Source organism: Ursus arctos, unplaced genomic scaffold (assembly GCF_023065955.2).
Source record: "Ursus arctos isolate Adak ecotype North America unplaced genomic scaffold, UrsArc2.0 scaffold_1, whole genome shotgun sequence".
Taxonomy (NCBI): Eukaryota; Metazoa; Chordata; class Mammalia; order Carnivora; family Ursidae; genus Ursus; species Ursus arctos.
The window spans coordinates 56,440,058-56,453,792 of NW_026622763.1; the positions used below are offsets into that span (position 1 = coordinate 56,440,058).

At 39.4% G+C, this 13,735-nt stretch overlaps 1 protein-coding gene across 1 annotated transcript in view; it reads right to left on the reverse strand.

Annotated features, from left to right (window-relative positions):
• Positions 1-13,735, reverse strand: part of PDE11A (phosphodiesterase 11A) — a 358,008-nt gene that overhangs the window by 149,210 nt on the left and 195,063 nt on the right. Inside the window, exons 7-9 of the mRNA XM_026492464.3 lie at positions 11,239-11,314; positions 8,714-8,781; positions 7,884-7,976 (exon numbers count right to left, since the gene is read on the reverse strand). Of these exons, the coding sequence (XP_026348249.2) occupies positions 7,884-7,976; positions 8,714-8,781; positions 11,239-11,314 (237 nt within the window). The remainder of the gene's footprint in view (positions 1-7,883; positions 7,977-8,713; positions 8,782-11,238; positions 11,315-13,735) is intronic.

A 13,735-nucleotide genomic window follows, 5' to 3' on the forward strand; every position in this document is an offset into this window, starting at 1 on the left:
CCGGGATCACGCCCTGAGCCAAAGGCAGACGCCTAACGACTGCGCTACCCAGGCGCCCCAGCAAAGTGTTGTCTGTTTTAAAAGTAACTTAAGAGGTAGTAGTAGCTACAATGGGGAACTAATGACCTTATAACCACTCAGGGAAGTAGTTCATTTGGGTTTCCTTTTTATCCTTTCTTCAAAAGAAGTGTTTACACAATGCAACATGTCTTCAGTAAAGAAGATTTTACAAATGAGAACAATTCCACTTCTGCTGAGTGTTGCATTTGGCCTTATAATTGATAACCTGTAGCCAATGAACCTGCGAATAAACAAGGATCTTCCAAGGGTAGACATTTATCATTCGGACAATCATTGGATCATGGTTGGGCAATAACTAGGTCTGGAAACTCATTTTGGTAGATAACAGCATGTTTAAATGGGACTCTTTCTGTCTGACTTAATAGTTGAGAACAACAGATACCACATTCTAAAGGGAGGTGCTAGGCCACCTAGGCTACCAATACAGGACTTAGAAAGAAGATGCCCCAACCCACTTCTGCTAGCTTCAAGCTAAGGTGCTCATTCCCCATCTCTGCATTGTATGAGACAAGGAAAACAATTCATGAGAGGGCCCAATATTGAAAATCTTTTAGTTAGGGTTTTTTAAGGGTTCCTTCCAGAAAACCACATGTAGAACCTAATATGTATACCCCCAGAGTGTGGTGTAGGAACAGACTAGTCACTGATTCATGCCTAAAAATTGTAAAGGTTAGTGGGTAAGAGGAGAGGGCTACTTTGTGCAATCTAATGGTCTAAGACATGTGACTTCCATGGGCCGAATGGACCCATGAAAGATAACCAGGCTTAAAAGGGCTCTGACCTTTGAGCAATGAATGGATGAACAAAATATGGTATATACTTACAGTGGAATTTTATTCAGCCTTAAAAAATAAGGAAATTCTGACACAAGTACAACATGAATGAACCTTGAAGACGTTATGCTAAGTGAAATAAGTCGACTTAGTCACAAAAGGGCAAATGTTGTATGATTCTGCTTCCATGAGGTATCTAGAGGAGTCAAGTTCATAGACATAAAGTGGAAGAGTGGTTGCCAAGGGCTGGAGAGGGGAGTGAGAAGTTAGTGTTTCATGGGCAGAGAGTTTTAGTCTGGGAAGAGCAAACAGTTCTGTAGATGGATGATGGTGATGATTGCACAACATTGTTAATTTACTAAATGCCAGTGAACTGTGCACTTAAAAAGGGTAAACTTTATGTTGTGTTTATTTGACCACAATAAATAAAAGTGAAAAACAAAAATAGATCCTAAGAAAGAGGACTTCCTGAAGGAGTAAGATGATCTCCACAGAGGGAGGGTGTGCATGGGCCACTGGAAACCAGCACCTGAGAGAGGATTATAACCTGTCAGTCAGGAGAAGCAAACCCATATCAGGGACTGTCAACGGGAGATTCCTAGCCCCCAGAACCCTCTGAAGGATTCATGAAAGCAACTCACAATAAAAGAGAATGTTGGTGCTTGACGCAGAGGGCCTTGAAACCAGGTTAGGACAGCACCAGTCTTGTAAGAGTTTGCTCTTTATCCTACTTCCAGCCTGCTCCCTGCACCTGTCCTGGGAAGGAGGTGAAGTGAAGAAGAGTAAAGTAGCCCACTGTGACCCTCTCCTGACCATAGGCTTCTAATCTCTGGGAAGCAGAGGAGCTTGGAGGCTATTGAACATCTGAGTGTGTCAGAAGAGCAAGGGAGGAGAGCCAGAGAGTTCATCCAGGAGTAGGGAAGATTAGTTCAAGAGGGTAGGTCTAAAGGAAGAGGGAGGACAAAGAATGGAGTGGTATTCTGTTGGCATCCTATGAGTCAATTGTGTCAATTACCCAGTTAGAGAAAATTTTCTCCTTGGAGCTTAGGAGATTCTGCATGGCAGAATTATCTTCAGGAAGCCAGGTTGGCCCCTTAATCATCATCTAGGGAAAGAGCCCAGGGGAGATGGTATCTGGGAGGAGATCTCCCCGAAAATAAATAAATAGAAACAATTGGCATTCACGGCCTATAAAGGAGAAAGGGAATACAGAGGTATGTTGTGCCAGTCTGTGGCTAGCAAGTCTACCACTGGTGACTGCCAGCTCTTCCAGCACAGCCCAAGCTTTTCCCTTTTGGAATGTTGATATGGCCAACCGAAATAGCTAGCTGTGGCTGCATGCATGCATTCATTCAATATACTCTTGTTGAGTACCAGTATCTATAAAACCCAACAGGACATAATCACATACTTTAACATACACGCGTTCTAGCAGAGGAAAACGATAAAAAATTAACTATAATCTGGGACAAAGAGAGGAACAAGTAAGCATGGGATTCGAAGATTTATAGGAAAGATTACATTTAAATTGAGCTTTGAATGACATAACAATTTTAGGGGGTGACAGCATAATTGGAACAGAGAATAACTGAAGTGGAGAGGATATTAGAGATCAGACGGCAGAGAAGCAGGTGGCTGATATGGAGAATAAGACGTAGTTGAGTTTTTTGTAAGTAGCATAGAATACTCTGAAAAGAGAAATGGAGAGCCAGGGGTAGGAAGATAGTTTGGTACGAGCTTTCAAAGGGCCCCAAAGGCCAGGAAGTTTGTACTCTGATAAGTAATGGGGGAGTAATTTTGGATCTGTGAGTGAGTGAGTGAGTGAGCGATTGAGTGAGTGATGCAATCTGAAATATGGCTTAGGAAGAACAGATAGATGGCTATTACAATGGCTCAGTCAAGGGGTAATGAAGCCCTTAAGTGGGATGGCTGCTGTGGCAATTGGAAAGGAAGAGATGGATGGGAGAGGCTTTGGGGATGTAGAATAAATGGGGCTTGGCTCCTGATTGCATATGCCCTTTCCACACCCTCTGTCTGACCCTCATCCCTTCCTTCCTCTGATCACAGAAGGGTAGAAGGTGTCCCTTAATACGCTGACTTAATATTTTCTGGAAAATTTCTCATCAGTGTCAGGCGAGGCTTCATTTGCATTTTCTATGAAAGACACCCCAAAGGACAATTCTTGATATTCAAAATGAAGAAATAATATTCTGATTTACATTCATACTGTATTTTCTCTGTCTTCTGGACTTTAGGTGAAGTTTCCCCCTTTTATCATAGGATTCTTTCACTCAGAAAATGTGAACATACATTAGTATACTTCCCGTGAAGCTCTTGGCACTCCGGTATAATGGAAATCAGGATAATAAAACTAGAGTTATTAAAAATGATAGTAAATTCCTCTCTTTGTTCCATTATTCAGCTTTAAGACCATTTCTGCTCTCTAAGAGTCTTAGAGTATTTGTTTTATATATTTAGGAAAAAGAACTTTAACAATAGAATTATATAACTAAATTATGAGAAATTAAGAAAAGCAGTCATCAAAACAATAGTGTTTTATAATTCACTTGTTAAACAAAATACAGACAATGTATTAGCCACTTCAGTTTTTTAAAGGCCAGAAAAGAAGAAAGTATATCATATGTTCATATTGCTATTTTTTGCCATTTGTGGATTAGGTTAAAATGAGCTGAAGTAGCCAGTATGTGGCAACAGGGAAGGGACCCCTAGCCTGACAGGTCTTTTGGGGAGGCTTTGCCCTTGGTGATGTATAGCTTTTGAAGACCTGCATGGCTATTTTTGACATTGGAAAATTTGTATTTACACCCCCTGGACTTTTCTGTAGAAACCTACAGGGCGACAGGAGCCACAGAAAATGGGCCTGCATTAAGTGAGCCATGGGGTGCAGGGGCGAGCCACGGGGCACAGGGGTGAGCCCCCACACACTGCAGCAGGGCAGCTGCAACCCTACTGGGATGCTCCGTGGTGGAACATGGTGCGTGCCGAGTCTCTAGGAAATTAGGGATCTGTTTTCAGCTCAAACTTCAAGCAGGAAAGGATTGTCCTCAAGAAAAGGAGCAAACAATTATACCTCTTCCTCAGCCCCTCAATCAGCGCAGTTTTATAGCAACTCTTGGGCTGAGCATGCAGAACTTGGTGCAGATTAAGGGGCAGCAAGTGCTCTGGTTAATAGAACAGGTAGCTTTTATGAAGTGCTTACTGTAAACACTCCCTAAGCACTTTCCCTGTGTTGTTTTATTCTACTGTTAAAAACACCTATCTTATCATACCCATTTAACACATGAAAAGCCGAGATTGAGAAGTTAAGTTGTCCAAGATCCCAAGCAACAACCAGGATTCAGTCCTAACCAGACTGATGAGACCAATGCAAAAGACAAGGCTCTGCATCTTCTCCCCACACTGCCTCCTGCTCAGGTAAAGCCAGCAGCCTCCTCGGCAGGGGATCTCCATGCAGAGCAAGGGGTGCCTTAAGAGTGTACTTCTGGCCAGCGCTGAATGTTTGGGCAAGCATTCATATGAAGAAGACTTCCCAGAGAAGAAGGAAAATATTGACCTTCAGAGAATGCACAAGGTGGCATTTTTTATTAAAAATGCCTGGGGTGGTGATGGGGGAACGCCTGGGTGGCTCAGTCGGTTAACTGCCTTAAAACTCTTCACAGTTTAGAGATAGAGGGAACATAACTCAATAGCATAAAAGCCGGATATGAAAAGCCCACAGTAAATATCATTCTCAATGGGGGAAAACTGAGAGCTTCCCCCTAAGGTCAAGACCACGGCATGGATGTTCACTATCACCACTGTTGTTCAACACAGTACTAGAAGTCCTAGATGCAACAATCAGACAACAGAAAGAAATAAAAGGCATCTGCATTGGCCAGGAACTCAAACTCTCACTCTTTGCAGATGACATGATGCTTTATGTAGAAAACCCCCAAGATTCCACCCCAAAATTGCTAGAACTCTTACAGGAATTCAGCAATGTGGCAGGATAGAAAAATCAATGCACAGAAATCAGTTGCATTTCTATACACTGACAATGTGACTGAAGAAAGAGAAATTAAGGAATCAATCCCATTTACAACTGCACTCAAAACCATAAGATACCTGGGAATAAACCTAACCAAAGAGGTAAAGAATCTGTACTTTAAAAACTACAGAACACTGATGAAAGAAATTGAGGAAGAACACAAAGAAATGGAAAAACATTCCATGCTCATGGATTGGAAGAGCAAATATTTAAAATGTCTATGCTATCTTGAGCAATCTATATGTACAATGCAATCCCTATCAAAATACCATCAACTTTTTTCACAGAGCTGGAACTAATAATCCTAAAATTTGTATGGAACCAGAAAAGACCCCGAATAGCCAAAGGAATGTTGAAAAAGAAAACCAAAGCTGGTGGCATCACAATGCCCGACTTAAAGCTCTATTAAAAAGCTGTATCATTAAGACAGTACGGTACTGGCACAAAAACAGATACATAGATCAATGGAACAGAAGAGAGAACCCAGAAATGGACCCTCAACTCTATGGTCAACTAATCTTTGACAAGGCAGGAAAGAATATCCAATGGAAAGAGGACAGTCTCTTCAACAAATGGTGTTGGGAAAATTGGACAGCCACATGCAGAAGAATGAAACTGGATCATTTCTTTACATTATACACAAAAATATTCAATACTCATTTCTTTACATCATACTCAAAACGGATGAAAGACCTAAATGTGAGACAGGAATCCGTCAAAATCCAAGAGGAGAACACAGGCAGCAACCTCTGTGACCTTGGTGGTAGCAACTTTTTACTAGACGTATCTCCAAAGGCAAGAGAAACAAAGGCAAAAATGAACTGCTGGGACTTCATCAAGATAAAAAGCTTTTGCACAGCAAAGGAAACAGTCGACAAAACCAAAAGACAATGGACAGAATGGGAGAAGATATTTGCAAATGTCTTATCAGATAAAGGGCTAGTATCCAAAATCTATAAAGAACTTCTCAAACTTAACACTCAAAAAACAAATAATCCAAACAAGAAATGGGCAGGAGACATGAACAGACATTTCTCCAAAGAAGACATCCAAATGGCTAACAGACACATGAAAAAATGCTCCACATCACTCCACATCAGGGAAATACAAATCAAAACCACGATGAGATACCACCTCACACCCATCAGAAGGGCTAAAATTAACAAGTCAGGAAACAACAGATGTTGGCGAGGATGTGGAGAAAGAGGAACCCTCTACACTGCTGGTGGGACTGGAAGCTGGTGCATCCACTCTGGAAAACAGTATGGAGGTTCCTCAAAAAGTTGAAAATAGAGCTACCCTATGACCTGGCAATTGCACTATGAGGGATTTACCCCAAAGGTGGAAATGTAGTGATCCAAACGGGCACCTGCACCCAATGTTTATACCAGCAATGTCCACAATAGCCAAACTGTGGAAAGAGCTGAGATGTCCATCAACAGATGAATGGATAAAGAAGATGTGAGATATATATATGTATATATGTGTGTATATATATATATATGTATATGTTTATGTATATATACACACACACACACAAAATGGAATACTATAGTCCATTCCAAATATATTTGTATATATTCAAAATATATTTAAATATAGTTTTATATATATATGTGTGTGTGTATGTGTGTGTGTGTGTGTATGTATGTATATAAAGTGGAATACTACTCAGCCATCAATAAAAACGAAATCTTGCCATTTGCAATGACATGGATAGAACTAGAGGGTATTATGCTAAGCAAAATAAATCAATCAGAGAAAGACAATTTTCATATGATCTCACTCATGTGGAATTTAAGAAACAAAACAGGATCATAAGGGAAAAAATAAAACAAGATGAAATCAGAGAGGGACACAAACCATACGGGTCTTAATCATACAAAAGAAACTGAGGGTTGCTGGAGGGGAGGGAGGTGGGGGGATGGGTAACTGGGAGATGGATATTAAGGAGGGCATGCAATATGATGAGCACTGGGTGTTGTATAAGACTGATGAGTCACTGGCCTCTACCTCTTTAAGTAATAATACATTATATGTTAATTAATTGAATTTAAATAATAAAAATGCTATAGATTCAGCTTGCAGCTAAAAAAAATGATGGGTTTGGAGCAGAATACTTTTAAATCTTTAAGTTTCTGTTCTAATGCTGTAAGTAGAGCTTAACATCTTAGTATTTTAAAAGAGCATTGTGCACGTATTGCATGGAGCACTGGGTGTTACACGCACACAATGAATCATGGAACACTACATCAAGAACTAAGGATGTACTGTATGATGACTAATATAACATAGTAAAAATTATTATTAAAAAATAATAAAAAAATCAAAAATCAAAACTCAAAATAAATAAATAAATAAGTAAATAAATAAAAGAGCATTGTGCCATTTGAGAAAAAGAAACAAGCTGGGATTCCGGAGAGAACTATTGTTTTGGGACTTAGCCTGAGGGGAGATGCAATTTAGGTCTGGGAAACAGGTTGGAGTTCTCGGTGGGAAGGGGTATGTGTCTGTGGCGGGGGAACTGGAGAATGACAGGAGCAGCTTCCCCCACCTGGGCCACATATCTTCACAGTGAAGTTTTCTTCTACGGTAAGAAAAGTTATGGATTTCCAGACTACCTATACATATTCAAAATAAGTTCATAATGCACTTAATTTTAATAAATCCTAACAAATTATTTTTGCATCTTCACTTTAAATAAACCTAACACATAAAATCTATATCTAACTGCACAACATACGATGGCCTTCGAGGAATCTGTGAACTCCCCAAAACTGTATGCAAAATTGTGTGCATATGTGCATTGTTCTAGAGAGGGTCTGTGACTTTCATCAAATTCAAACACATGACTCTAAAATAATTAAGGCCCAATGAATAGGTAATTAAAAATTGAGAAATTAGTCCCATAACAAGGACTTTTTTTCTCTCATAAAATTAGGGCTTTTAAGCATATGATCTGGACATAAATACTGACTTACATCAAGAGCCACAGACTGCTTTGCCCAGGACTTCTTCACTTGATCGTACATAATTGTATTGTTGATGCCCAGGCCACAGAAGATGACAAAAGCCTAGGAAAGAGAAAGCCCACTAATTAAAAATTGCAATAACTCATTGGTATAATCTAATAGGAAAGCAGGCAGTCATCAGAAATGGGTCCGAAAATATAATTTTATTGTACACAGAGGTAGGCCTTAGGGAAATATGCACATTAAAATTCTTAATTACTATTGTCATGTAATGACTTTATAGCTCACATTGCACATGAGAAAAATTATTAATATAATGTCATGGTGAAGAAATGACTTTATAAATTTAAAAACATACTTACAGTCTTACCAAATGTGTTCTTAATTTATTTAGGTTGCAGACTGGTTTTAGTAATTTCATTCCATTTAACTAAAGCACCTTCTTTTAGTGGCTAGGCTATAAAATATTTTGGTGAGGAAACCAAGCGAGCGTACCCATGAGGTAAATGTTAAGAGGAAGAAAGATCTAGAACCAGTTAGTAAAGAAGCTGTGAGGTATTCTCTCCTAGACGAAAAATAATCGTGGGGTTTTCATGTTGGTTACTTTGTTGGTGCAAAGTTTATAAGGATGCCTGTTCAAGGCCATCCTTTCCAGCTAGGGGGCAGACTGGAATAAAGGGAAGCTTGAAAACACAAGAAAGGTGATGGCCGTACTCACTGTGGAGCTGGCTGGCGGTTTCGCGACTCTAGATATACTCTTGACAGATTTTGGCAAGCCGCAACCAGGAGACTATTGGTGACTCAGCACTAGCCTTTGGTTCACAAATTTATTTTCTTACCTCAAAAAGTCGTTGATCTGCATCATCAAAAGCTTTCCCGTCGAGTCTATTTAACACTTGAGCCACTCCTGTGGGAAGAGTTTGGTTAATGTCATTTTTAGCACTGGCCACTGCGTTACTATAATATAATAAAGCCCAGCTGACTCAGTACCTCCCTTAGGTAACTTCAGAGACTCAGTTTAATCTCTGGTCTCCCCCAGCGCCTGCTGTTGCTATGGGACAGATCTGAGGTACGGCGATGCAGTCTATCTTCAAGGTTGTGATAGCAAAACTGGGTCACAGTGAAGCCTGGAGTTCTACCAGGCATCAGTCTGATTCCTTGAAAATGGTTTTCAAGGTGACTGTGCACAGTGACTTGGAAATATCTGACATATATACACACACACATATGCACATATATGCAATTAGATATATCACTGAGTATTAATAACTGTGTATATACATATGTGTGTGTATGTATATATATATAATTCTTTATGTTTTCAATCCCAAGGAACACAGCACTTGAGTGAGGCAGGATGGCATTGTGATTAAGAATATGGGCCCTGGCGTCATACCGCCTCAGTTCACATTTCAACTCCACCATCAGCTGTTAACCTTGAACAAGTTACCTAACTTTTTTAGCACTGAAAGTCCTCATCTGTAAAATGGGTTTTAAAATGTTCACTATCTCAGAGGGTTATGAAGATTAAATGAGATAATGTTTGAATGTTTTAAAGCATAGTGCTCCACATGGAGTGAACATTCAAGAAATGTTGGGGATTATGGTGCAGTTAACCTCCAAAGCAAGGTTAGTTCTGCTGCCTGCTACCGATGGGGCACACACGGTTCTAACAAACTTAATTCCTATGTATTTCCTCTTTCCAAAGTTCTTTTCCAGCACTGTACCAGATGTTTTGGGGCAAGACTCTCAAAACATACAACTCTAACCAGAAAAACTGACCAATCCTGAAAAACATTCTCTTATGTCCCCATTTGGTACAAACAAAAAATAGTTATAATTTTAAAGCATGCCTGTATTTTTTAAAACACCTAAGTTCCCACTAGGGAAGTAAATCATCATATGCTAGAAGACATACATAATGATGTATATATGACACAGAATGAAACACAAATTTTTAGCATGTAACAGGCAAACTGCAGTCTTAATTTGGAAAGAATAACAGATGTTTAGTGTTAGGAATGAAGGCTAGGACCGTATTTGAGATTGCCATTGGACAGCAACAGCATAGAAATAGTGTTTCTTATGCACTTTCTCTTCTCTTTAAACTTAAATATATTTAAAACTATACATGATGCAATTCAATGCTCTGTACTAGGGGCTTGAATTCCCAAATCTTAGAACATTCTTTATGTTCATTAATTTACCAATATTTTTCTGCAAATTAAGTGAACTGATGAAAAAAATTCTGTTACCGTTCAAGTCTTAACAATATTCACAGAATATTAAATCCTTTGATAAGTAGCAGTGTCTTACAGTTTAACAGGCAATGTTGGGGGGATGCAAAGAAAGGCAAACACACTAGTTGCCTTGTGTCTCTTAGAAAAAAAATCATATTTTAACTTTGTTTCAATAACTTTAACTAAAACCTCCACTCTTTATGACTTCTCTTCTTTACCCGCTCACTTCTTTCTTGGGGTTGATAACTTTCCTGACAGAGGTTCCGAGGGGAGGGAAAGGAGAAAAGAAGGGAGAAAAAACTTGGAAGCTGCTTTGATCCACAGTTCTGTTATTCTGGGTCAAGTATAACTATTTCAGAATCATCCAGACAGAAAGATGCATGCTCAGTATATATCTCATAATGCATGTTCTTTTTCCTTTGCATGTCCTCCACGTGTAAGAGCATAGATATAAACATACAGATGTAGTGGGAAAATCTGTACAGGAGTTAGGAGGCCTGACTTGTAATCCCGATCCCGCTACCAACATTCTGTGACTTTATTCTAGTCTTTGTGTAATTCCCCCACCTCACCTCAATTTCCCCACGGTAAGATAAGAGAGTTCTATCAGTTGATTTCTGAGATCCCTTCCAACTTCAAAATTACTGATGCTTGGTTAAAAGGATAAATCTTTGTTCATTGTTCTGGTTAATGTCTATTCATCAGCAGTCTGCACTTATGAAATTATATAAGAGAATGAAACATAGGTTGATGAGTTCTGGACATAAAAGAGGGGAGAAGGTATCACTTCTTGGCCTTTTTGCTAAGATCAAGCGTAAAAGGGGGGAGCAGGTAAAAAACATATGGTGTATTTTAAAGTAAATTTGTCTTTCTTTATAAAAGAAGTTTGCACTGGGGCACCTGGGTGGCACAGTTAGTTAGCATCTGACTCTTGGTTTCGATTCAGGATGTGATCTCAAGGTCATGAGACTGAGCCTTGCATCGGTGCCACCGCTCAGCATGGAGTCTACTTAAGTTTCTCTCTCCCTTTCCCTCTGCCCCTCACCTACCCTGCCCCCCCAAATAAAAAAAAGAAGAAAAAGAAAAAAGAAAAAGAAGTTTGAACTATGTAGGTAGTGTCTTACCAATTATTTGGTGGTTGCTATTCCAAATAGGGACGCAGAGAACAGATCTTGTATGGAATCCCAATATCTGGTCAGCCTAGGATATAAGAAAGCAGTTAATTAAAGTTAAACATTATTTACCCACTTCTGACTTACAGCCTACCACTCGTCATAACAGACATTTAAAGATAACTTCAAAAAAGACATATTTTAATCTGTTTTTTAATGCATACACTCACCTGCCTCTTTTAATTTAAAATATCACAATAAACATCCTAAGGAGATCAGCCCCAACCAAATATGAATCAACCCAAAGACCCCACACCAATGGTACCTCCCCCAATCCCTGCAGCCACAGAGAGCTGGATGTAAAATTCTTGAAAAATTCTAGCAACTGTCTCTGCCCTGAGTATTTAAAACATTTTAATTAAACTAGTGGTCAACATTACTCTTTGGGGACATCCGTTAGTAAAAATATTTTGAGACTATAATGCTGCCATATGTATATATACTTAAAAAAAAGGATTTTATTTATTTATCTGAGAGAGAGAGAGAGCATAAGCAGGGAGGAGGGGCAGAGGCAGAGAGAGAAGCAGACTCCTGGCTGAGGCAGGAGCTTGATGTGGGATTGCAACCCAGGACCCTGGGATCATGACCTGAGCTGAAGGCAGCCGCTTAACTGACTGAGCCACCCAGGTGCCCTGCATATATACTTTAAATATTCTCTTTAATATTCCATCTCTCACTCCTTTTTTTTTTTTTTTTTTTTTAGAGAGAGAGAGAGCACACACACCTGAGTTGGGGTGAGTGGGGTGGGCAGAGGGAGAGAGAATCTTAAGCAGGCTCCATGCCCAGTGGGGCTCGATCTCACAACCCTGAGATCATGACCTGAGCCAAAATCAAGAGTCGGATGCTTAACCAACTGAGCCACCTAAATGCCCCAATACTCTCTATTTTTAATATCACTAATTTTACTATATATATTATAAAACCATACACAAAAAATTGAAGTCGCAAAAATATGTGATAAATGTAGAGGTTCAGAGATCTTCTTTCTGTACTCTAGCAGACTGTCAGATGACATATTTAAAACACGAAGTTATAATTACCAGTATTAAAACCATCATTCATTAATAAGCTCCACTTAATATTAAAACCAATGGTCCATATCTAACTGTTAGATAAGAGCTACTAAAGATTGAAAGGGTCTCAGTGAGTTCATATGACCTTGATTTCTAGTGAGAATGGTCAACCTGTCATCCCAATACTATAGGAAAAAAAATAAGATACCAAGGTTTTAGATCATGGTTATTGGGGTAAAAAGGTACTTTTATATTTTTAAATGTTCATTATAGAAGTTAAGACCTACATATTTTAAACATTTGAAATTGGAAGTTCATTTACACACCTAAATTTTATGTTTGGATTGTTTTGATTTTCTTCTGAGAAATTAATTTTCCAGATATCTTCTATTTTTGATACCAGTATGTTAGTTTCTTTTTTTAAAGCACTTTTTGGGTTTTGTTCAAAAAAATCTTTCCCTACTCCTAGCGCATGAAGACATTCTCCGATTCTTTTCCTAGAACTTTTATTGTTTTAGCTTTCACATTTAGATTTGCAATCAAACTGAAAGTGATTTTCGAGAATAGTGTGAGCTAAGAGTCAAGACTCTTCCAACATCTATTTATTTACCACCTCCTATGCACCAGACACATGGCTGGGTTTTGAGGACACAAAAATGAATTTAAACAGTTGTGTGAGGAGCTCACAGTGTAGTAAAAATAGAAATAGTTAAGATAAAATAAGTGTCCAAGTAAAGCAATTTCAAAATACTATAGAAAAGCCATCAACTCTGTTTAGAGAAACCAAGAGTAGCTTAAGATCCTTAACAAGTGTGTCTTCAAGGACAATGATGGCGCCGATGATGCTGAGCTAACGTTCACTTCCTGTCAGGCATTGGGTTCAGAACCTTCACATGCATTATCGCCTATACTTATTAAAAAAACCCTGCAGGTAGGTACTGTTAGCTTCCTCCCTCTCAGATAACACTCAGAGAGATTAACTGTCTTGAAAGTGGAGAGACTGGTTCAAACTAAGTCAGACAATAACAAACACATCCATCAAAGTTATCTTCCAAAAGAAACAAAGTGATTTTCTTTCTCTCCCTCAGGCTAAAGTCTGACTTACAGCAATGCTAGTGAGGCAGGAAGAGGAGGAGGTCGATTGCACAGAGGTCTGGGAGGTATCAGCTACAGACTTGGGCTAGCCAGAGCAGTGCTAGAATGTATGGGTCTGTTTTGTTCTGTTGAGGGTCATACACACTGGTGGGTAGTCCCAAACCAGCACGAGGAGGAGGCACAGTTGCCTCTGCCAACTCTGGGACAGCCATAGCCCCGCTCTAACCTCTCCTAAGAGATTTGCAGCAGCTGAGGAAAAGGGTCACTGTGCAAGAAGACAAGAACATGCAGTGAGTGAAAGAAACCAGGAGGGAGACAGCTTGAGAGGCTGGTGGTGAGAA